Here is a 26,744-nt window from a genome sequence, read left to right as displayed (position 1 = left end):
ATAGATCTCTGTAAATATACACATTACTCTGCACGTCACTGCTTTCTCACTTCTGGTTAGATGCTAATCTAACTGTTCTGTTGAATCTAGTCTAATAAATAACAGAGGTGTGTTATTTGTCATTTAGTAACACAAAGCACTTAAACTTTGGAAAAAATGTTTTAGAAGCAAAGTGAAATAACAAAAATCGTTTTTGCAGTTTACATGACTAGCATCTGAAAAAAAAATATATTTTGACCTCAAGGATAGTAACAGTTTGAATTTTTTTTTTTTTTTTTTCTTTTTTTAGAACTGAGAGGCTGGATAGTATTTTTTTTTGCAAGAACTACCAGATCAGCTAATTTATTTCGTTTCTCCTCAGATCTGGGGAGTCATGTGTTGTCTTTCAGAGTCATTTGAGCAGGGTTTTTTTTTTCTATTTTTATGTCCACAAATGACCAATAATTTGACATTTAACAGGTCTAGTTACTGTGTTTACGAGCAAAAGGAAAGCAGACTAGAAAAGACTACAGTGTAGAAACTGGCTTTAGAATTACTTTAATTAACACTTTTTGACTGATTCTTGCATATTCATGCAACTGCATTTCTTAATCAAAAATCACTTGCAGATGACCTGATCTGAGGCTGTTTGTGAGGTTTCTATTCAAACAGTAAAATGAATATTCCGGATGTGCCTGTTTAAGCTCTTTCAACAGGCTGTTGATTGAATTTTAACTCCCACATTTCCATACACACATATATTCACAGCTATATGTAGAAGAAAATCTCACCTGAATCTCACAGCGGAGCTTCAACAGTTGGTTTTCTCGTGGCCGCCAGCTCTGCTGCACAACATGGAATTATCTCGAGGGCGGACAACAACAACAATGTGGATGTCACCCACCCTGAATTCATGCTCCACCCTGTCAGATTATTCACTCTGCAAATTCAGACCAGCAAAGGGGGAAATACCCAAAACAAAAATAACTGCTCTTTCTCAAATCTCAGGGGAATATTAGATATATATAGACAACAAGTGTTTAATTAGATTTTGATTTATTTTGACTTAATTTTAAAAGTATGCGTTTGAAGGTACTTCAAACTGCATGGTGGCCATGTTATCAACCACACTGAACTAAAATTGAATGATCTAAAAGAGGAAAAGTCTCATAGAGAAAAAGAAAAGAAATCTCTTGGAGTTCAAGTGTCTGGTTCTTTTTCTGAGATTCCTTGACTTTTTAAAATGTTTCCTCTTTCACATCATTCACATGGTCATCATGCAGTTTAAAGTACATTCAAACACATACTTGAAGCAGGATGTGCAGTAGATAGACTTCCATTAGCTAGTAAGCACGTAGACACAGATTCACACATTCATAAAACACAAAACAGAACAAAAAAACACTTTCTATTATGAAAGAGCAAATTTCCAGGATTGTGCAGTCTTGAAATGAAATATGTGCTCTGCATGTGCAAGACTGTAACTCTTACCTGCTGTTTTATAGAGCTAAGCATTTATTCTTACTGTTTTGTTCTGTTTTATTTGTAATATTGTGTTTTGAAGAGGGCTGCAGGTATAAATCAGTAAGCAAATGAGTAAGAAATTGGCCCACTGGGTTCTTGTCAAGCTTATTTTTGTTTTGATTTTTTGTTTTGCTGTCATTTTTCATTCTTATTCAATCATCCCTGTTTATAAGGTTTCTCAAAAACTTCTTGTTTAGTTCTGACTAAAAGACGGAATCCAGTTCAGGATGTTTTCAACATTTACGCTTTCTTTGCCCCTGCACGAATTCAATCAATCGCAAACTATTCTTCCTGCAGTTCACGTTAAAGGTTCAATACGCCTCTGAGCTTTTGCACGGAGGCAGCAAATAACAATGCAAATAACATATTGATGGTGGTGTTAAAGAAAAGTAAAGCAAAGCCACACTGTTTTTGCTTTTTTCTATTTATATCTGGGGCATTGCCTCAAGATTCGATTGAGCCGCAGAGATGCCTCTTCATTATGAACCGTTGATAGTGGAAAGAACATCAGCAGTGAATGACTAAATGAGATTAGCTTGGAATAGGCGGAAGAGTGGGGAGGCTGATTAATGCTGCTCTGTCTAAACTTAGCCATCTTTATAACCGCGCTGAACAAAACATGCAGTGTTGCCGGAGCGTTTTCATGGCTGACAACATGCTACAAGAACACATGTTCAGTTCTACCTCTATGTTTTACTCCCTGCTGTAACAAAGCTACTCAACGCTGCCCCCACATGTCCACAGCTCTCTCTATCTCCCTCTAAATTGTGAAGAACTTGCATCGTTCTTTGATAACAAATTTAACTTTAATGAGAGCCAGCACTGCTTCTGATGTAAACACAAATGACCTCTGCAAAGCCCGTAAAAACGATGTAACCATGGGAGGATTCTCCTGTATTACATTAACTGAGCTCTGCAACACTGTCACTAAGTCCAGCTCCTCCACCTCGGGTCCTGACCCCGTCCCTGCAGCAGTTTTAAAGCAGGTGTTTAGCCATGTTTGAAGTCATATCTTGAAGATTATGAATACATCTCTGCAAACAGCTATTATAAAACCTAGATGGTAATGCACTCACCAACTGAAGGCCAATATACAACCTTCCATTCATCAGTAAGACACTGGAAAAGATAGTTTCTGCGCAAATTAACACTTTTCTTAAAGAAAATAAGATACCATGAAAACTGAAATGAATCTTGCATGAAGAAACAAACTGTCTTTGAATGTGTTCAGTAATAACTGTTTCCCTACTTCACCCATTTCCTGTAAACCCCACAGGCGGATTTTATTTTCCTGCTTGATGTGTACATTGTTGCTACGCCTAAAGTTACTGCATGAGTATAAAAACTGATTGCAGTCTTTGTTCAGCAAGAGATTGAAGATTTCAATAACTTTCACTGTAAAGTGATGGCATTCTTGAACTTTTGGGGAAACACAGAAATTACTTTCACAGACTCTTAATTTGGTAAGCATGAGCACCAAGAGGATGTTCCTCTTTTTCACCCCTTTTAGACAACAAACCTCAGACTCATGTTACAGCTTTCTGACCCTTTCCTGCTATAAGTCCTTTATTAATACTTATAACATTTTAGGTGCTGGGTCAAAAAAAGACCTGGATGCTTTTTTATATATTATGGTGAAACTTTGTTATAGAAGAACTCTTATCTGGGAAGGTGACATACTGTATATAGTATGTATATCAAACTGCCTGAAATATATAAAATAAAGACTAAAATGGTTGGTAATTTGGTGAAACATGCATCTTCAAACCCCCTGGTGTTACAAATTTACGGTAAGACTGACTTACAGCTGGTCAGATGCATCTTTTAGGGGGCCTCTTGAATTAATGAATTACACACTTGGACTGATTCGGTGTGTGCATTTCTGAGCAGTCCCTGAGTTGTGCCACGGGGAATAGAGAGGTCTGCGAGGAGAGGGGAATAAAGCAGCGGCGTGGCTTTGTCGCCACCCTTTGTGAACTGAGAATACAACACATGACTGTGTGAAGAAGAGGAGGAGGAGGAGCAGGAGGCCCCCTCCAGCACATTTCCTATGCTTTCTCTTTAAGTGAGGCCTTTGGTGACAAATGTGTGACCAAACAACAGGCAACATGAATCCATTCGCTTGATGATGGAGGGAGAGGTTGTTCAGGAGAGGAATGTATTAAACATAAAAAACAACACAAAGCCTGCCTTTATATAAAATTAGATTATGAGCACGTGTAAAACACATCTAGAGACGGTAACAGCATCAGATCAGATTAGCTATAGAGATGTTTTGTTCGCCACTACTGTACATTTTGTAAATTATTACCTATGTTGCTGTTGCCTTGCAGAATAAAAACATCATCCTAATCCTGATGACAGTAATAAATTAAGCAATACATAAAAACTGAACTTGTCCTATTGCAGTGATTTTTGCACTATTAAAATGAACATGCGACCTAATAAAATAAGCAGATAAATGTTGATTTCCTGATTGAAAATCATAGCGGACTTTAAACTGGAGACTTTCAAAGAGATGAAATCATCACAGCGGTCTGTTAATTTGACATTTACTTGCCATTTTTTGGCTACATGTAGCATGTACATGTAGTAACAATCTCATGGAAGAGCCCTGCAATAAGCCCTGCCTCCATGAAAGTAACAGACAGATCAGAGAGGTGTTGATTCAACAGTTTAATATGGTCTACTTTGATTGACATTAACGTGACAATGTTAAAAACACCTGCCAGTAAACCTATTAAATTCACCATTAAGTTTAATCAATACATAAAGTTCAAATATAGCTTCACAGTTTTTCAAGTCTGTCTTAAAACAATAGTCTGTAAGAACACTGTAATCGGTTTTGCTTGCTGCGATTATTCCTTCTGTTCATCCTGGCCATTAAAAGATGCCTGTTGAGCTGCTCAAGACGGATGGTAACAAACAGAGGGAATGTTATATGAATGTCGTATGAATAAGGCTTTGGAAGATGTCCGTTTGATTTATCTCGCTCACATGGCTGAAGCCTCGTATGAGCTTCGGATGAAATTCTGATGGACTCTGGATTTTGTGCTGCATCACATTACACGGAGGCGTGTTAGGAAGGGCCAGTAGGAGCAAGAGAAATGTTCAAGCTTCAGTGAGCAAAAAACATTTCGCAGTCATACAGCAGGGGCTTGTATGGGTTGTTCTAAGACAGGCTTGTGTTAAATAGGATTTACTGCAGAGCTGCTGTACTGGACTTGGTAGCCGGTTTTTCGGGGGCAGCAAACACAGGGCCCACACTCACAGGGCACCATAACATAGTCCATAAGATCACACTGTACTTTTTTCAATGCCATAAATCTAATTTCTTTGTCTTTTTTTACTGATTTAAAACACTCACTACTATATTCTACAAGCCAACATTTAATATCACACAGTGGGCTACGCATCTGCCATGTTTTACTTCACACAGTCACACAGTCACACAGTCACACGTCTGTTGCCCCCCTTGCCTATGCCGTTTCAGCAGACTTGGTCTTTTAAATTAGTTTTTAAAACACTGAGTCAAAACATTAGAATTAAACAAGTTGCAGAATATATTTGAGGTATATTAATAATATATACATTAACTTGTCTTTAGTTTGTTGTTTTGGGTGAACTGAATAACTCTTTATCTTGGAATTGAACCAGCTGTGAAACACACAAAGCTAGGTAAGTAGTGATTGTAGTGGTAGTCAGTGTAGTTGATTAGTGCCTGACTGCTAATTTTAGCGTAAGGGATAAACTGGTAATGCTGATTTTATCCATACTGTAGTCAAATTTTTGGTATTTTAGTGGCTAGTTTTACAGAGTGAAATCTTGTTTAATGATCGAGTCAGATCCATGACGTGCGCTCTATTTGGTACTGAAGTGATGCTGATGCTGTTCTCGTTTGGCAGATTACTCTGTGGATTACTTGTTCCTCAGTGATTAACTGGTAGTAAAGGCCAGTAACACATTGTAGGTGTGGTGATCCTGATGTGGGTGTTTTATGAATATTCTGCTCACTCTGTTCAGCTTTGGTTGCTGCCGCAGCACCTGTGACTGTGTGTTATTTGGAGATACTCTAGACTGTCAGTCCTTATCGCATATTATTATACTGATGTTGAGCGGCAGACTCAGGCTGTCTGAGGGGCAAGGGCAAAAAAAAATTTAAATAAACTATAAGAAGGGCACCACCTGCATTCAGTGAGGCACCAGTGTGATGCATTAATGGCGAAACAGTTCCAAACCCTGATCAAGATTAAAATTGTTCTATTATGTGACTCAGATTTAAAGTATAACTACTACACCTCCAACTAATTTAAGGCAAACCAATTTTCTAGCATGTTGGGCAGCCTATATGGCACTGTATCTGTTTTTCTCCATGTTAGAGGAACCCATTAGTGCACTGCATTGTGTTTCCGCCACTTGAAGGGCACCCTATAGGGCACTTTATTATGTTTTCTTGCACAGTGGGCCACCTTAGATAAGATGGAACTCTATTGTTTGGGACATTGTTGTGAAGCGGTTGTAGTACAAAGTAAGAAAGAGCGCAAATATAAAATATCAATAAAGGCTCAAATCTAAAATATACACATTGCCAAAAAAATATAAACAGATTTCACACAACTGAGCTTAAAAAAAAAAGAATAATTTATGAAAAGAGCAGGAAAAAAAAACAGAAAGCAATCATTACTGCCTGCTGCTCATATAGTGCTTGAACTAGAAATGAAGAAGAGGCCTCTTCATCATGTTATATTTGCCCTAGGGGCATTCAAGAGGAAAACTTGGTCTGCCAGTGCTGATATCGTATGAGAAAAATGCGATAAAGTCACTGAGCGGCTACAATAGAACGTGAATTATTATATGATATGATGAAGATAATGCTGGGTATACGCCATAAGGTATGCAAGATGTAAATACAACAGCAAAATCACAAGTTACTATACGAACATTTCAACGTGGTTTTCAAAATCAAATGCTGGAATGTAGTATTTTAAGTGGCACAGTACTTTCATTTTATGGTACGTGACCAAACTGCACCACAATATGTTTCAAGTAAAAACAGAGCTATAATGGAATATTAACTTATTAACTGACTTAAAATGCTAAACTGTGAGCTATTGTTCCTATTTTTTTATGATTTAGTATGAATACTCGAGGCTCCTGTGTTTCTGAACAATATTAATGATCATATTTTTAATTGACTGGGGAAGGGGCCCACAAACAAAGCTCCACCCTCCACCATGAGGCCTGTCCCGCCCCTGATTAGAGTGCAGTACTTGTCCCAAAGTGTAACTGGCTACTCAGTATATTTCAGAGTCCCTTTAAAACTCAAGGCCACCTTAATGGCATCTCCATACTACCATGACTAGTCACGCGACACTAAAGCAATTTCTGTAATGTGGTCTAAACGAATTATTACTTAAATTTTAATTGAATTTATATTAGTGGTTGCATGCCTCATGAAACTCACCGACCAGAGGCTACTGTTAAAGTATATCCACCTTTGTATTTACACCACTAATGTCAGTAAAACTAACGTTAATCTAAGAGAAACGTTCGGCGCGCGCCCAACGGTCACTTCCTAACTGAGTGGCGGCGAACGGGGCAGAGCCGCGCGCACGCACAGATCACTCGTCCCTGTTATTAACGTTAATAACGTTATCTCTCGCGTCACTCATGTCCGCAACAACGACGGCGGCTGCTGCTGCTGCTGCTGCGGAGGGGGGAGGACGGGACTGCGGTTCAGGTGCACCGCTGTGATTGAAAGACGGTGAAGTTTCAGCGCCGCGGAGAAGCGAGAGATGAGCCCCCCAAGCGGAAGGACGGCGTCCTGATTTGTCGACAAGAGTTAATCTGTTAAACGTAGTTCGCCATCGTTGTTTTGTTTTTTCCCCCCTCTTTTAAATCGGTGATGGGATTCCTTCAGGAGCGACCTGCCGCCTAACCCCTCTGAGGTAAGGAGTGAAGCTAAACGACGGTTAACTAACAAAAGGTGGTGGTACGAACCGGAGTGGGATGCTGTTTGTCTGCTTTTGGAGTTTGTGTGGGCGAAAGTTGACGACAACGTCCCGTCGGTTAGTTAGTCCGTAGCATGGATGTCAGTTTTAGTAAAACACTCGGTCAAGTCGTGTGTCCTCTGAGTCCCGTGTCGGAGCAGGCTGCTGCTAGCAACTGACACAAGTCTCCTGGCTGGAGCTCCGCACGCTACCGTCGTAATTATTGGGCTGTTATCAGCATCTTTACTGCGGTTTGGCGCAGCTGTGAAGCCGCTATCAGTGAACATTGTCAACGCACGCAAACTTGTGCTAAGTGAGTGCAAACGGGACAGACAACAAGGCTGCCATTGTACCGGATCAGCGGCGGATTAACGGAATTCCTTTTCTCTGCACTGTCTGAATGGCCTCCAGCCTCGCTCTCTCTGCCCGCCTGCCTGCCTGCCTCTGTGGGTATAACATCTTGATTTCTAGCCGCTTCAACCTCTGGCACTTGTGAGAAACAGCAAACTAAAAAAGACCTCACAGCCAGCGGCCACCGAGCTAAACATGTCCAACTGAGCTGTTGTGAAACATGTGGCTGGGACAGTGCTGGGAGTTATTGTTATCAGGGCTTGTGGCTAAAAAAAAAGGGCGATTCATACACAATTTGGGCTGCAACTGTTTTATTTTCATCACTGATTAATCAAAAGCCAGAAAATAGTGGGTAATGCTTGTCACAAATTCCCATCACCCAAGGTGACATCTTTAACAATGACCCAACATACAGAAAAGCAGCAAATCCTCACCTTTGATAAGGTGCAACTTAAGAATGTTTGGCATTTTTGCCTGATAACTGACTGAAATGATTAACAAATTCTCTGAATTGTTGGTGATCCACTACGTCGATGTGCAAGGCAGGGCTGCAACTGAAGATTATTTTCATTCTCGATGAATCTACTGGTTATTTTCACTATTAATCGTTTAGTGTGTGACATCTTCACATTGCTTGTTTTGTCCAACCAACAGTCCAAAATCCAAAGACTCTTCCTTTGATATCATAAGTGACAAGAAAAGCAGGAAATGTGACATTTAAGAAGGTGGAATCAGGAAATGTTTGACATTTTCGTATGAAAAATTACTGAAACAATTAATTAGTTATCAAAATAGTTGCAGATTGACTTTCTTCCAATCGGATAATCGATTTATTGTTGCAGCTCTAGTAATGCCACTGGCCTTTAAGCCTTGGTTGTATGGAGATAGTGAGCATGAGAGGACAAATATGTGTCAAATGGGTCTTCAGGGTGTTGTTTTTTCTGCCCTGCTGATAAAAAGCTGTTGTCTCATGACTAATCGTCACTGTTAAAGATTGTTATGTGGGTTGAAAAAAGTCTAATTACAGCCCACAGGCAGCGAGACATGACAGCGGTTGTAGCTCTTTTATGTTCGAGTACTCAAAGACAATAAAAAAACACAGATTTGTCTATTCCTTACTCCTCCACCCCTCCCACCCTCCTACATACACTTGCACATCATGCACAACATGCACCATGCCCCCCCCCCCCCCCCGCATGTGGCCAACCAACATGTGGGGAGGTAATCCCAGCTATTAGGGTAATCTCCTCAGTACGACGATCAACAGGGGAGGGTGTGCGACGGCTACCAGACAAGAGTAGTGGGGGGACAAAATTTGTGCTAAAGAAAAATGATTTAATCATCCAGATTAGGTCAGGAGGCTGGGGTCTGGAAAGGGGCTTGTTGCTGGACGGGGGGAGGGGTGCAGGCAGACAGACAGGAAGATGTGAGGGGTAAGGCCATCTCCAATTTGGACAGCTCCCTTGTGTGACAATAGGCCAAAACATTTTGTTTTCCTTAATCTGGAATAAATGAGAACGACAAAAAATACAGCTTTACATGTAGAACAATGTCCCATTATGGGACTGCTATAAGAGTGTCGGTGTAATTAGGAAGAAAGTAAGAAATTGGTGTTGCTGCATTGTAAAAGAAGCCAGACTACTACACAAACATTTCTTGCGCAAGGAAAAATTAAGGCTGTTGAAAGACAAAATCACGAACAAAAATTACACCATTTGGCTTTCTTAACAGCTTCTCACTGAACTCAGAAATAACCACAGAAAATTGTTGAGATGACCGACCGCAGCAAATTACATTTTGTGTCTATAAAAGAGCTGTGAGGTACTTCAAGGAGAGGAAACTGTAAAGGGAGAAAACCCTGGGAGAAATAGGTGGATCAAAACAGGTCAAAGTCATTATGCTGTTGTTCCCGTGAATACATTGTGAAGTAGTTAAAATGCAGCATGTGTCGGTGGCTTGTATCCAAGATGTCTTGTATACCATCTTCTCCTTTTTTTAACCACATGTGAGTTTTCTCACCATTTGAAAAAGTCACAGAAAAGCCAGTGAGTTGCAGCAATTATATCAAGAAAATTGCCTCTGCCTCTGAAATAGTGTGTGCACATACATGTGCACATTCTTGCTGAGTGTGCATCCTCTCCTCTGATGTTATAACCTCACAGCAGAGGATACAGATGGACCACATACTGGATTCAGTGCAATTTTAACATATGCTTGCTGTCTCGCCCATGTTGCCTTTGTCTGCATGGGGTGTGTTGTTCAAACTACCTGGACCTTAGGGGCCAAAATATTAAACAACTTAAAGTGACTGTCTGTATACAGTTGGAAAATAAATCGCACCTAAAAAAATATCTGTTGAAACAACAAAAAAGTATTTACCTAGAAAATTGATGTAATTAGAGCTGAAACTATTAGTTGATCTGTTGACAAAGCGTCACTGGTTTCAGCTTTTTAAGTATGAATATCTGCATTTTTCTGTATAATGTCATTGTAAACTGGGTATATTTGGGTAACAAGACATTTAAGTATTAAGTAAGTATTAAGTCAACTTGGGCACCATGAAATTGCAACCAGGATTTTTCACTACATTCTGGCATTTTATAGGCCAAACTATTAATCTGGAAATTGGCATTTTAATCAATAATTCCTCATTGAAAATAATGGCCATAGATTTTAGTGATGCTAAAATGTGTTAATGCATTCTGTTAAATTATGAGTAATCAGTACATTTCTCAAGTATGTCTTAAAGATCTGGAAAATGAACTACTGACGTACGATCCACTTCAACATCCCCACCATTGTTTGTTCAAATACTACTCGTTTTTATGAAGAGTATTGTAACCTTTTTAAAGTAAGGTACTGGGTTTAATGCAGTGCAGCGTTCCAGGGCTTAATGCAGTGCAGCAAACCAAAACAAATTTTAGTGGAAGTAAGTATTGAATGGGTTTTGTGATGACTCAAATAGGTTACTGGGAAAAAAAAGAACTTGCCCTTTAAGTCTCCAGTGGAGGAACTGGAGTGCAAACACCGGCAAAATGTCCAGATGGAAGATGGGAGGGATGAGTAAGGCGTCCACAGATCCCTTCTGCTTGGCCCCATTGAGACAGAGGGAGACGAGATTGGATGGGTCTGAGGGAGTCAGGTTACTATCGGCCCATTCTACTCCAAAGAAGCGGTGGTGTAAAAGATGCAATACCCCTATGGGAAACCTAATCCAGACCCTGCTGCCAGCTGTCATTCTTCTGCTCCAGGGTAAAATCGCTAAGCAGGTATCGCCTTACCCTTCAATCCTTACCTTAATCATAGCAGAAAATACATGTCGTTCTCTACTACAAATCAACCATCGCCTTTGTAATTTGAGTATTTTGATCTTGTGCATTGATAAAGATCTACATATCACAAAAGAGCAGTCCCATTCTTAGCATGAGATTTTGCTGTAGGTTTTTTTTATTGCGATCAACAATTCTTATTTCAAACATCCAGTATTAATAATGGCATTTTGTTCAAAAATCAGTACCACATTCTTATCCAAATCACAGAGGAGAGCATTAACACTCAAATTATTGACTACAACATTATTGCACAGAGGTGTATGACCTTATCACAATCGATCAAGATGGTTACGATGAAAAGGAGCAATGCTGAATTAAGCAATTCCTTTTCTGTTATTTGATCTACAACCATTTAATGTTCAAGATTAATATATTTCCACGCATAGTTGAAACGATTTACCATATTATTTTATTAGTCGATTGAAACTAAGGTCAATCGGTGACAAAAACTTTCAAAAAAGCAATTTTTTGAGCAAATTTTGCTTATTCTAGCTTCCAAAAAAGCTTAAATGTGATCACCTGATTTTCATTTTGTCCAAGAAACAGTCCAAAAACCAAAAGTATTCAGATTTAACCCTGATATTGCTCCAAGTATGATTGTCAGTGTCTCATTTATCAGGTCAAACATATGAGCGTGATTGTTTCTTATTCTAATCTCTCTTTAATCTAACACACACAGTGTGGGTGAAGTCAGTTTTTTGTTGCTTCAAGCTTTAGAGGAGGACACTGTACCATAATGTCCTCTATATATTTAATCTGTGTTAATCTGTTGTGTTTTCTGTTGCACTGGCAGCGTGATCAACATTCAGGTTAGACTGAAATGGATGATGGTGTCAAAATTTACACCTGACAGAGGTAGCAGGTCCAGCAAAAGATGACAGGGAAAACTGGTCAGGTGAAAGACCGAAAGCAGAGTGATAGAGAGACATAAAGGGAGACAGCGCGAGTCTGAGCTGACCTTGCCATGATAATCTAATCCCTGTCGAGAGTGCTTTTTTTAGAGAGCAAGTTAATGCCAGCAGATTATACTCCAGTGTCTCCCACACTAGCCAATCCACACTGAAAAGAGAGTGGGTCCGTAGTGCATCCTCAGACCTACCATAGCAGATAAATTAACATCAGCAATAGAAAGCCATTTGAAAATGTCTCTAGAAATCACATCTCTTCATCTTTGCCTTTCTGCTCTCAGCGGCATTGTTCAGGCATTGGGCTCCTGCGTGATCTCATGCAGTTTTTAAGCGTGACTATTCACATTTCCACAACAGGTAAAATCTCGGCCTAGAACCTCTCTTCTCTTTGTCAGGTCCCCTTCCCGTGTGTGTGTGTTATAGCACTAAGGGGCATCCACTATAAAAGGCCACTCATCGAGCAGCTCATCTCATGCTATGAAGAGTAATCCCTGTATATGTTGTGTAACCGAGTGGAGGGTTGGACAAGGAGGGGGATGGGCACGAATGTGCGCAAGTTTGTCCGTGCTTGTGACTGTTGAGCTCATGGCTGTCTAATCTCTTAGGTACATTAGGCTGTTCGCCCACAGTACTGTGCTGCTTCGCTGTTGTTCATGCAGTAAAGTCATTCTAGGGACAGTGTTTGGTCTTGGCTGCTACCTAGAGTCATACCCAAGTTATACATTGGACCCAGGCTGTAGTATATGAGTATGTTTCGGCCAAATCATATTGTGTTCATTATGCTGTCAACATTTACAGTATGGATAAGTGTGCCTTATGTTAGGGAAATAGTGCAAGACTGTTGTATGTCATGGAAGTGGCATCTCTTTTTATGCCTCTTTTTCTGTTTTGTTTTGTTTTTTTAGCTCTAACGTGGTTGTTTTGTGGTCACAGGGTGCTACAGCCTTGAAAGCGGCCTCGTTATTTTTGAGTCACTTTGTCATTTTTGTGAACTTTTCGTGAACCGAGCTGAATGTGGAGCATGCTGACTTGTGTTGGATAGTCATTAAATATGTCATCTCATGCAAGCACCTGGGAGCGTGTGTTGACTCCCCTACATCTGGAAGGAGTCATCTTCAACTGCATCAGCAGTGAATCAGCAGAGAATACATTTTCCGCATACTTGCCTCAAAACACAAGTGAAGAGAAAAGAAACCTGGTTTTCTCCATTGCTGGAGCATCACTCTGTACAGGTGTTCAGTATAGCTGACTGTCAGGTCTTTGGCTTTTATGTCATGAAGACACTCTCAGCATGACTTAATGAAAAATGAAGGATTTATGCACATTTCAGAACGTTGCTCAGGTGTTATTAGTCCTTGAGGTTCAGTATAGGTTTGCAAGCCAGAGCCAACCAAATGTGTTTTTGGCATCAGCTTTAAAACATTTACATCAAAAAGCACATTATTTTAAGAGGGATTTTTGGAGCAATTTACCGTTCGATGCAGTAAGAGATTAGTTGTTGTGCTTTATCTCATTATTCAAAATACAGCATTTGTATTTTGCATAAATGAGTACTTAGAGTTGCACATTTTAAAAGTAGGTTCCAAACTGTATTTGCATCATGATTATTGTAGGCGTGCGCTGTTTTCATACAAGTGAATCTGTCAGTAAATTGACACTCTTCCAATAAGGAAATGCATACAATATGCAGTGTTGGGAAAGGGATGCTATAGAAACATGAATTAATCATTACACATTGCCTTCTGTAATTTGTAACCACCAACACGTTCCACTAGAATATTAGGGATCTAATCTAATAATCTAGTTTCTTTTGCAGTGACTTAGCCTTCAGTATGCACTTAAAGATATATATTTTTGAACAGATAGCCTCTAAGATCTTTACTTTGCTTTTTTTATGGTAGTATTTTCTATATTCTTTTAATAGCTGATACAGTAACTAACAGAATGATTTGATTTTGTGCATGCTTTTACACTTCCCACAGCAGGCAGGTTTCTGAGTTTTAGGAAAGCTGACAGGACTTGAAGATAAAGGGGAAAAAAAATATCTTTTAATCTTTGAAAATATCCCCCCCTTTGTATTTAGACTGCATTTACTCACTTAGTGTATTAGTTTTGTTTCATGCCTCAGTTGTGTTTTCAGGTGGTGCAAACAGACAGGATTATTGGACAGAAAACAGTAGATGCGAGCTGAGGCTTAGCAAGTGGCTATGGCTTTGAACACTAGCATAAGGACAGTCACATGCTATCTCCAGTCAGGGGTATGTTGGCACAGGTTTGATGCTGGTTGTTGAGAACATTTGGATGACTTCAGTGCACACACACACACACACACACACACACACATACACACATACACACACACATACACACATACACACGCACACACACACACACACACAGTCATGGGGTTGAGGCATATTTGCTTCTACCAGCCTACAGTAGCAGAATTTTGCAGAGATTATCTATAAGTGGACAGCTCTTTCTTACAAAAAATCTGAAGATATTTTAGGTATTTTGGTGTGTCGGATGCTATAGTATCTTGCAAAGTAAATTCAGGGGAAATGCTATTTCCAGATCCCGGCAGGAAATTACACCCACAGTTTCAGTGCAGCACCCAGGCACACGGGCGATGCACACACATGCGACACACCGGCAGCGGATATTTTCATGCAAGTACACACACACACATACGCGCACACACACACAAATCACAACACACAGGCTCTCAGCATCAGTGCCCTGACCATAGGGAGTTTGTGCTGAGCTGGTTGGGACGTCAGGATGAATCAATGCGAGGACAGCTGACTGGACATGCCTATTCATCTGCCAAAGAAAAGAGAGAGAAAAAGGGAGCGAGGGATTCTAAAAGAAATGAGTTAAGCCCTGGAGCAACATGTTTGGCTATCTGCATTACTTTACAGATCCTCCAAAGGGCTCTCCAGTATTTATTGCATGAATGCAGAAGAGGTGGAAAAGATATTGACGTACAAGGGGATGGGGGGGATAGATTATTTACAAAGACTGATATTTGTTGTTAAAAATGCAGTAAACATATTCCTTGTTTAACACAAACACTAGAATTTCTTGTTTGATTGAGCATTTGCAAATGCTAACATATAGCACACATTAAGCACATAGACAGCTTTGACAAAGGCATAAGCTCAAACTGTAGAGGCGGCTAACTCCATACTGATGGCCCGTTTATTCCCATCTGTTGCCCTCAGCTCTCTGACTTTATCCCCATTGTGTTAACTCATTACATTCGCCTTAACCTTAACCCCTTAATTGCCAACCTCTAGTTTCCCTTGCACATCCTCCCCTTGTTGGAGACAGTGTGCCACATTGCCCATGCACTAATCTGATGGCGTCTGCCTACCAAACACCTGCCATGTCCGGAAAACCCTCCTAAACTCCTCCCATACTCCACATACAACACCCATTCCCGCGTGAGCGGATCAGCACACATGACCGCAAGCAGGCGGGCAGGCATGCATGCAGACAGATGCGACTGTGGGTGCAGATAGATAATTAGTCAGACAACCTCATCCCCTCAAAATCATACCAGAGTCAGTCTATTTTTCTAGCCTTTATGTGTATGTGCACCTAGTTTTTCCTCACATTCAGAAGACTGAAGACAAACAAGAGTCGCCTTTTGTCCTGCCTCTTTGCCCAGACATGTATTTGAAGACAGTGACATGCAGGCCCAGGCCTCTTTGCCTTAACAATACCTCTCTCGACCCCCCAATGAGGGGTGGAGGGCCAGACATGAGGCGATGTGACAGTTCTGGTGCGGACAACACAATAGCAGGTTTTTCTTTTGACTGCCTGGCTGGCTATACGCCACAGAGTACTTTCTTTCACCATTAACAATCTAACAAATAGTCTAGTTCGCCTGAGGAACATGTTTAACCACATCAGACTGGGACTGTGCTGCATACTGTTTTTCATGTAGAGTACAACCAATGCCTGTTCTGCTCCTGGATGGTTTTGTTCTTGTTTTTATCAGATGTCTCTGAACTATTCGAGCCTCATACATCAAATCTTCCTGACTGCTGAGCTCATTGGCCTCACATTTATGAAGGTTTAATTTTGTAATATTTCTCCTATTATTTAAACTGTAATATTTCGAAATGCACCTTGTTACCTTTACCCACAATCTTGTGTCAGCAGTTACCCCAGAATCAGAGCTACGTGTGTGCCTGTATGTGAGCTTCTAAACTGAAGTTAGTTGATAATGGATTATTGATCCTGAATTAGAGTGGACTGCCCCTCTGGGCTCATCCTGGTTGGCCAGGAATGAATACATCTCTTCATGCTTCACCTAACACACTCAATTTAGGCACAGGAAACCAAAGGACCGACACACACGCATGTTGAGATACTGACCCGCGCTCTAATATGCACAGCCAGGCGTCGCTCATCCACTAAGGGACAAAGGGTATTCTAAAATCTGTGTGATGCAAATAGCCTCTGTGGGCTCTCTCTCTCAATCCATGGTTTGTAGTTTTTACACATACTGAGTGAAACTGCCATACACATTCGCAACTTCTGCTTTCATTGTTGGTGTATTTATAGCCACACCAGTCTCTGCATCTCTGGAAATGGTCTGTGTGCCTACGTATAAGCAAAAAGAAAACAAAGAAATGGGATCTTGGTCATCAGCAAGAAGAAGTATATTAGTCATCTGGCTGTTCAAAATACTGTGTTTAAGTAAAAAATTGCTGCCAGTTAACGATTTAAATGTGATATATATTATTATATATCATGGTCCACAGAAGTCACTTTCAATTCAATTTCAATTGAACTAAATTCTCACTTCCTCAACTCCATGCAGCACTCAGGGTTTGTAAGGCAGCAAGCCAAAAGCACTGATAATCACTTTTATGTTCAATTTTAAACCATACTAGTTGATTTCTCTTAACCATTCTCAGTTCTAAAGGTTTTACGGATTGTAGGTTGTATTGGTCTTACAAGTTTTTTCTGTTGAAATTGTTTTTGTTGAAAAACATCATCTTTTCTTTTAATTTCTTTGGGGTTATGTACTTTAATGTTTTGTGCTAAGTACGTCTGTAGATGAATGCCCTATGATGCAGTGATTCTAATTTTACATATATATATATATATATATATATATATATTTGCCATTTTTTTGCCTTTTTTGATGTAATTTGTCAATTTGTAAGTGTAATTATCACGAAACTGATTTTAATTTCTTTTTCTATTTTCAGATATTCTTGCCCAAACAGTATGCAACAAGATAAAGAACATCTCTTCAGCTGTGATGACTTGCAAGTTTTTGATGCCCGTTCTGAGAACTCACTAACTTTTGGAAGATAAACGTTGCATAGTTAGAGGATTTATACAGGTGTGGTTTCTGACGTACCGGTGCTCCAGGAAAAGTAATGGAGACAGAAGAGAGGGAGGATGTATCAGAAAAACCCATCGCTAATATAAAGGCAGAGACAGAGGAAGGCGTGACCTCTGGCCACACCTGTGGGGTGTGTGGCCGCAGCTTTCCCCTTCTCAGCTCTCTGTCCCAGCACATGAGAAGACACACACGGGAGAAGCCGTACAAGTGTCCGTACTGTGAGCACAGGACGGCTCAGAAGGGCAGTCTGAAGGCCCACATTCGAAGCCATAAATTGGGCCTATTCAGCCATAATCTCAGTGACAAGGACGGGGATGGAGATCAAGAGCAGAAAGATAATGCTGAGACTGTCCCTCCTGAAATCATCAGCGCACCTGACAGCGCTCACACTGTCAACGGGAAGGTGAAGAAGAAAGGATCCAAGAAAAAAGTTAAGGTTAAAGATGGAGCTGAGGTGGGTGATGAGGCTGATGTTGGGTCCTGTACCTGCAGCATTTGTGGCCAGGTTTTCCCTCAGGTACTGCTCCTTAAATCCCACATGAAAAGGCATCGCAGCTCCCAGGATCACGGTTGCCGCATTTGTGGACGCCGTTTCCGCCAGGCGTGGTTCCTCCAAAGTCACATGCGCATTCACCGGGTCAAAGCCCAGCTAAGAGGTGGCAAAAGCAATGAGCCGCCCGCCACCATCAATGGAGTCCCTCAGGACCCAGCATCACTGACAAATGAAGAGTGCCTCTATGAGCTCTGTGCTGGCTGTGGTAACTTCTTCTCAGACCGCAAGACACTGCGAATACATGAAAAGCTACATAAACTGAACCACAGCCGCACTCAGACACAAAATCCACCACAGGAAGATATCGAAGCCTCTGAGCTGCACAGTGCTAAGAGGCATTTTTTGGAATGCTTGAACCTCACATGTGTCGGACCAAGGGAAGCCTCCGAGGAAACGAACCTGGGCAGGCGCATTCCAGAGCTGGACCCAGTTTGCAGTTACCAAGCGTGGCAGCTGGCCACAAGGGGACGACTAGTGGAGGTCACAGAGAAATGTCTTGGTTGGGAGGAGAGGCTAGCAGATGCTGAGGTGGCATATGACACAGAAAAGGGCGAGTATGTACCCCTGAAGCAGGAGAAGAAGAGGAAGCAAATCGAGACCTACAGTTCCAACATAAAGAAGATCAAGGGTGATACAGGACTTGATCAGACATCAAACAGCTTGGCTCAGACTAAAGGTGGTGACAAGAGGATTTGCCAGAAGGACCGTATTCTGCTGAATGGACTTGGTCATGCATTTTATGAGGCGCTGCAGACCAAGCAAGTCAAAGATGTTCACTTCACACCCAAACAGACCAACAGCATCAGGAGCCAAGACCAGAAGGGTAAGCCATAAGCACCACACCACGCTACAATATCTGCACTATAGTTTGGACAAGAGTTCCAATTCCTTGAAAATGGGAATCAACTACCAGGCCCAGTTTGTGCTGAGGAAAGTTGCTTTGTATTGAATATTGCACTATTTTTGTTTAAAATAAGATATCAAAGGTTATGTTTGTGGACATGCAGATGTGTCACTTTATCTAATAAAAACTGCTGGTCTCAGTATAGACATACAAAATGTCTGTTTCTGATATTGCGGTAAGGTAAGCTAAACATACCAGGCCATCAATGTGGATGTTCACTTCTGCAATATATAAAATTTAACATTGTACTGTGGAAAAGGGAGACCTCTAGTGAATTTATAATTGAATTACAGCAACTGTATTTGCTCTTCAGTATTTCCAAGATTTATTTGCACACTTGAAACAGCTGCAGGTGCCAGCTAGAGCAGGTGTCATTTTTAGAAGACTTTTACATTGGAAAATAGAAATCAGTGTCTTTCAAACTGATAAAGAACATCTTGTTGTGTTTGTGGACAGTATAAATCCTGCTTTTGTGGCAGGTAATCGTTACATCTCGACTATTGTCAAACACCTAAAATTAACTAGATTTAGAGCTGCTGCTTGGAAGAAAGGGTACCTGAGCCATTTGTTTCCCCCCATTCACAAATGTTTTGGTTAATCAGCAGAAGATGACGAAATGATTTAAATAACAATCACATAGCGTTTTAGTGAAAAAAACTTACTCAATAATCTAAGAGGCTAAGTATTTAACATTCATTCTAAGCACTCGTATTCTACTTATGTTCCTTACATTTATTGCTTCTTCTGCTCTTCCCTACAGATAAAAAACCATACTTCTGTGAGCACTGTGATTTTCACACTGTCGACGCATCACTACTCAGGTCTCACCTGCACAAGCAGCACCAGGACCTCCTGGGTCCCTACAGTAAACACAACACCATTTTGGACAACGTTAGCCAAAGTGGTTCCAAAGCCTCAAGATACATGGACTACCTCAGAAACAGGAGCGTGTTGCTCAGTCAGCCATACTGGAATCCTTACACATGTCCACCTGGGCAGGGCTCAGCAGAGTCAAACTTTAAAACAGAAAAGTCCAATGGCACTGAGGCCAAAGGGCAGGGACATACTACTACTAATGATGCCGGAAGTCTCCTTAATCTGTCTTCATTGCCCATAAGTGAAGGAGACGGCACTGTAAATAACACAATAAAAACAGAGGGCCTGGTGAGACATCAGTGCCCATACTGCTCCCACACTACCAACTATCCAGAAGTGCTGTGGATCCATCAGAGGGTTGCACACAGGGTGGATGGCAGCAGCTCCATGGCACCCAAGTGGGCACCCAGCACTAACAGCCCCAAGAGTTTAAAGGCAGGTGCTACCCAATGGAGACGCACAGGGCCTCCACCATTCCTCGAAGGCAAGGACTGTCCTGCTTTACCTGCTCCAAGAACTCAGCGCACACAGCCTCCAGGTTCTGCAACCCACAGCAGCAGCAGCAGCAAGCACTCAGCCCCCAAGACCCAATCAGGTGTCCCCAAGTCCAGGCACCAGTCAAAGGACTCACGCTCTTCAGATGGGACACAGTCTACTGGGAGGACGGGACTTCTACCTCAAAAAAAGTCTGGTGAACATAAGCATGCAGAGGAAGGTGGAAGTAAAAGCTCCAGCGCCATAGCTACTTCATCCAGCAGTACTGTGCATGGCAAGAGTGCCCCTAGTTTCCAGCCTACAAGCAGCCCCAAACACAGAGGCCACAGAGCTGCAATGGAAGCAAACTTCCCACAGGAGGGTTTGGGTTTTATGTTAGCTAGAAATCATGGTGGGACTTCATCCAGCGCAGCTGCAGATAGACCCCATGCCCGCAGGCAGTCATGTGACACTTCCTCAGGTCCTAAGGGTCCTGATCTGTGGGCGGCCATGAACATGTGGGGTCACAAAGCTTATTTAGAACCACTGCGTTTTGCTCAGGGAAAGAGTGAATCAACAGGAGAAATGCCAATGGACATTGATATTTTGAGTCTCCTGAAAAACTACAGTCCCCACGACCTGGCTGCTCTTTACCAGCACTGGGGGTTCGTTGATCCCAGGATTGATCCACAAGGTGAGGAGGAGATTTGCTTTTGTGTTTAATTTACTGGTAAGGGGCAGCGTTCTGATTGCTAAAGTTACATTAAACAATAGTGAGCACAGGACTTTACAACCTGGCAACCGACTGAGAGTGACGTCTAATGGTCAACAACAGGCCTTTATTTTAAAACATGAAAATCAGATTTAGACGTGCCCTGAATATTTACATGCTCTTTTTATTTTCACAGCACTGTTGCAGTTAAACGGGAATTTTGGAAAAGAAGTCCATTCCACCTCTGAAGCTTCTAAACAAGTATGTTTTCTGTGCCGGCGCTACTGATATTGTAGTTTTGGATACAGTTATTAAATGGTTGATGACCTACTGCGAGTTGGGCGGAGTTTGGTTTGGCTTGTCCATTTAGTTGTTCGTAATTAGTCCTATGGCTCTGATTGGCTAGTCATTAGTCCCCCTCAGCACTCATTGGATCGTTTGATTTTTCAGCCGACTACTGTTTCATGTCACGATTCTGGACTCTGTACAATCAGCCAGCTGAACTCTTTAGAGTGGGATGCAAAGCTCTCGTCAGTGCATCTGTTGTCCATGTACTAAATAAATTGGCAACCAGTCTGGTAATGGGGCTTTTGTTTACATCAGACATTTGACCTTAATTACAGTTACAGTGAAGCAAATAACTAAACAAACCTGATTTATCAATTCACTTTTTAAAATTAAGAACAGCATAAAAGTCCTTCTCTCCCTCTCGTATGTACGATACATCTTCACCAACTGTGTGTTGCTGTTGTCCTGTCTGTACCTCGTCTGTGTCTGAATACACCGTGTCACTTCTGTGCACACGTGCGTCTGCGTATTTTCATGTGTTTGCGTGCGTGACTGTCAACTTCCACAACCTGGCTGTCTTTTCCTTCTCGTTTTCATACTGGAGGCTGACAGGGATGAGGCAAACACATAATAAAAAAACATTGTTGTCCCCCTCAGGGTAAAACTCGCCCAGCATCTCCATATGTTGTGTCATCAGCCTGTCAGTCAGGCCTACCCTGATGCTACCTACAACTGTTCTTGCTCTCTCCTCTTTCCCCTAGAGTAATATGTGGGCAACTTGTTAAGCACTAGAGATGGGCAGTATCTCAGTCTGTAGGGGTGAGGAATTACAAATCAGATAAAACCAATATGGATAACCCTGTGGGGAATGTTAAACAGTAATACTGGAACATACTTTATTGCGATAGTATCTGAAAAAATTTATTTTCTTTCTTATACATGTTTCTTGTGTCTTATGGTTTTTAAATTTTCATTTTTAAGTAGGCACCGGCTTCTCTCTCTTTCTTTATGTGCAACTTTACTTTAGAGAGACCTTGTAGTTGTAGGTTAAGTAATAAAGTAGCTGCCTGTATTATTGTTATTATTATTATTATTAGCATAGCAAAGTATGACAGGGCCTGCACAAGACAATGTATCATCATTGTTTGATTATCACCCAAGTATATGGCTACTCTAAGAAAGGTTGTGTGTCTAAATGTATCAGTAAACAACTCACCATATATATAGTATTGTTCTTTTAATTGAGTAGGTTGACATTATTCTTTATATCATTTTTTTTTGTTCTTGGACAATACCTGTTGCAAACAAAAGCAAATTAAGCAGACCATCTTAAAAGTACAAGCCCAATCCTACAGACGATAGGAGAGCATTTAAGCTAAAGCGTTACATTTTTAAGAAATAAAGACATTTATCAGAATTCTAATAAAAAAAATAAAATGTGTTTCTCACTAATTCATACCTCCTGATGAAATTACACGAGCGATCACTGAGTGGATGTTATGACGAAACATAGCTGAATATAATATACACTGATGATTTCAAGTAAATTTGATAATATTAAGAAATGTGAGTGTTTCAGAAAGGATTGTTGCCCTCTCATGTTCATTGATAGTTTGACAGTATGCACACACACAGACATGCACACTCCCTCTCAGTGCTGTCTAACTGGTGTGCCTCACACTTGTCTCCTGCAGGTGAACAGCCGCTCCACTTCATCCTCAGGGTCTCTTCGTAAAGGAACGTGAACACAGATTGTGTTCCTGTTGACTTCCAGCCTGCACGATACAGCTGAACAGAGGCCTGCTGTTCTTTCAAGGAACCAGCCATAACTCCTAAACAGACAGCGGCACTGGATAATGCACAAGATATGCAAAGCAACGAGGTGGACTTTTATTATTTTTGTAATATGGTTGTTTAATTTGAAGTGTTACGCATGCTTTTGTTTGTTACGAGTGTAGATATGTTAGGTACCAAAACATACATGAAGACATGCTCAGTGGAAATGAGGTAGAACTGTTTGAGCTTATTGTAAAAATTCAAAACGCTTAGTCGGGGGTGGGGGGGGCACAGCAGCTTAGGCGGAAATGAAATGTGAAGCTACGTTTGCAAGGATGAAGAGGACATTATATTGGCTGAAGGCCCAACGACATCAGTGAAAAATGAGCTGTAGCTGGTGAGATCCAAGCAGGAAAAACACCAGATCCCATGATTTTTAAGCCTGAGGAGATGTAAGATGTGAACTGAATACCTCCCTATATATGTTTCAGTTTGTTGATTTTATGGAGCCTACACACTTGTAACATGTCCTGTTTTGGTTTTTGGTTTAAAGTTAGTACCGTATTTGATTGTCTGAACATTCACAACATGCAACAGGGCACTCAGATACACACTGCAGCTAAAATATTGTCACAGAATTATTGAAATTGTGACCAAAGGGTGGCCAGTTGTCATCCATCACTATGCTATTGCAAATATAGAGCTGGTTAATTCAGAAGAATCAAGTGAAGTGCTCGGTCACAGTTCCTTTCTCTTCTGTTAAACCAGAAGAAGTCTGCTTCCACCATTTCTGGCTAAAAATGAACAAAACCATAAGACAATAAGACGCTATGGTATGGTTTAATTAGAGCTAAATCTGACCAGAATCCAGGCTTTAACTCTATTAGCTCATTATCCCACACATGTGGAGAAACAAGATGCACTCATCATATGATCACTCTCATACTGGACTACTGAAAAGCTCTTCAGCCCACGGTCACAAGTCGTGGATCGACTTCAACTCAAATAACATTCAAAATATTCCTCCACATGACTTTTTATGTAGCTTTTTTGCAAATAAATCAAATCCTTGACATGCTTTTGACAGAACTTGAACATCACCACACCAGCCAAGTGGCATTTCCTTATGGAAATCCATTCTTGATCACTAAATTCTCAAATATACCCACATAAGTGATGAAGGGCCTCATCAGTGTATCAGCCATCATTTGTTGTCTGTTCCAATCTGTAATGCCAGTGACTAAGTAAACTAACTGCTCACCTCCATGTCAAACAGTGGGAGTGGCACCATGGTAAAACCAGAGCTACTGCCAAACCTAAAGTCTGGAATGGACAATCGGTTTATGTGAGAATACAGAGAAGTATACCTGTAGCCAGTCTGTCAAATGAGTGTCAAAACAACCAGTCCTGCTTTATAATTCTAAGTTTGAAATTAAAATGCTTAGAAATTGTCCTTTTTTCTCCTATCAGAAAGATAGCGTAAACATCTGCACTCATTTCACATTGTGCTAGTGATGTAGCAATTCAATGCTGTGATCATTTTTTTAGACGTAGAAACTGTAGCGATCGCAAATTCTGCTGATGTGGCCCTGCTTAACATCTGCCGGTCAAGCTACTGAAAAGACTGCGAAATATGTGTTTCTTGAAATTCACCTCATTCTCGATTTGTTTTCATGTGTTTTCTGTTTGCAGCTTTGTTTAGTATGTTTATATTTTAGTTCTGATTCAGTGTATTCATCTCCCATAGAGAAATAGTCTATGCATTTGACAAAAAGCCATGAACTTATGGATTCTTGGGAGATCTTGAGAATACATAATTTATTACTGGAGTATTGACTTTGATCTGTGTGGAAAACTGTTTTTGATAAATATTGTAAATGATTTATGAAATGGTCTTTTTTTGTTTGCTAAGAGTGGAATTTGAACACTCATACGTACTTGATATTTGTAGTAACAGCAGAAAATGTTTAAAAAAAGGATTTTTTTTTTCAGTGACACACTTGAGGTCAGAGGGTCAGTAGGGAGTGAAGCTCCCGCAGGACGCATTATTGCCTGTGATCTAGCAGCTGTCTGTAAAGATGCTGCTGCAGACAGTTCGGCAGAGGAGAGACGGTTAACAGTGAGACAGCAACATTTTTATGCAAGTCTGAACTTTAATGCAAGCTAACGCTTAAAGCCGAGCTCTCACTGGGTTCATTTTTGTGACTATGTAAACATGTTTCATAGTTGTTAATGATGTTGGTATCAGAATTTCTATTTTCACCAGTTCCACATTTTGTCTGACTGTAAAAATATACAAATAAAGTTGGTCAGTGTAGATTTACATTATTATACTGCTGTTGTCATTATCACACACACACATACACCCACATACTCTGATCCTCATGCTCTTTGCTTGTGATTTACTCGGTAATTTACATCTTAAGGCATCTAAAAATATCAAACAAACCAATGGGAGTACTATAAATCCACTTTTTGGTTCAAGTGGCCACCACTCGTAGGCGTATAGAACCTGTGATGAGGCACCACAACAACACATTGCTTCATTTTATGGGCTCAAAAGCCAAAAAGCCTGAGAACCACTGACTTAAACTGAGATAAACCTGTTTATACTTTACATTTAGCTGTCACACTTCATAACAAATGATTATGTTAGTAAAACTGAGGCAGTTAAAAGCTTTTATATGGAGAGAACAGGATTGTGCAAAGCTTGACTTAATAAAACAGTTTGTACACTGAATATGCTCATTCCACCTTAAAACAGCTTCAGCAGTTACCAATGTTTGCTTCATTACAGGAGATAAATATTGTACTCGTCAACAAGGAGAGAACTACTCTGGTGTTTGTTCATAAATGCATTGTACTACAGCTGCCTCGGGTCATCGCATCTTTTCTCAAATTTCAACCTGCAGTTCATCAGGACTAACTAACTCTCAATACTCCACGAGTAAATACTGATCTTTTAGATGATCTTCCACCACTTTGCATCATATAAACAGAATGAATTACAAATGACTTTAAAGCTTAAGTCTCATCCCGCTGGAGGAATTAAAACTTTTCGTTTGAACATTTTAGAGGCGAGTGTGATCGTTTCTGACCCTCGCATGTGGCTAGCCGTGTTTTGTTGTGTGTCTTGTTTCTTCTGCTGTACTCATGTTATGTGAGATTTTGGTCTCAATAAGATTATGCAATTAAATACTACAAGTAATAATACAAATAATAATATCTGGCCCCATCCTTGCTGCAGTTTCCTGTTTCTACCAGTAGATGGCGGGCAATGTCAAGAAATAGAGGAGCTAACGAGAGGAGATGCCTTTAATCAAATTCCACCCCTCTTGGTTATTTTACTTGCTGGCTATATTTATTTTAATCTTTTTAACCACTAACCCATATCTGCCCTAAACCTTCCTCTATAAAGTGGCCCTGTATACAGCTCAACAGCACACAAGACAATGCTTCAAAACATGGATGAGGCCATCTTTTTCCATCATAAGACAGATATTTGCCTGCAGACGTGATTGGGAGATTATCAGATGTGATGAATCTCAAACTTGGCCACACTGAATCCACAGGCAACTTCTAAATGTGTCCAGTTTTTATGGTTTTGTGTATGGATCAACAAAATATGATAAGCCACAGAAAAGCATTTGAATTCTAAAATTTTTTGTGGCTGTCAACATATGTGCAGCTGACCTTCTGTGGTTGCTTG

General features: G+C 40.7%; 1 protein-coding gene across 1 annotated transcript; it reads left to right on the top strand.

Annotated features, from left to right (window-relative positions):
• Positions 1-17,486: 17,486 nt before the first annotated feature.
• LOC121620025 (zinc finger protein 516-like) lies at positions 17,487-23,260 on the top strand. Its single transcript, XM_041955962.1, has 4 exons — positions 17,487-18,828; positions 19,670-20,953; positions 21,168-21,232; positions 22,954-23,260. The coding sequence occupies exons 1-4, from the start codon at positions 17,487-17,489 to the stop codon at positions 23,002-23,004; spliced, it is 2,742 nt and encodes a 913-aa protein (XP_041811896.1). The 3' UTR covers positions 23,005-23,260.
• Positions 23,261-26,744: the final 3,484 nt, after the last annotated feature.

The sequence above is a fragment of the Chelmon rostratus genome, chromosome 16, assembly GCF_017976325.1.
Source record: "Chelmon rostratus isolate fCheRos1 chromosome 16, fCheRos1.pri, whole genome shotgun sequence".
Classification (NCBI taxonomy): Eukaryota; Metazoa; Chordata; class Actinopteri; order Chaetodontiformes; family Chaetodontidae; genus Chelmon; species Chelmon rostratus.
The sequence above is the reverse complement of the archived record's forward strand: the minus strand, read 5'-3'. Positions and strand labels throughout refer to the sequence as shown.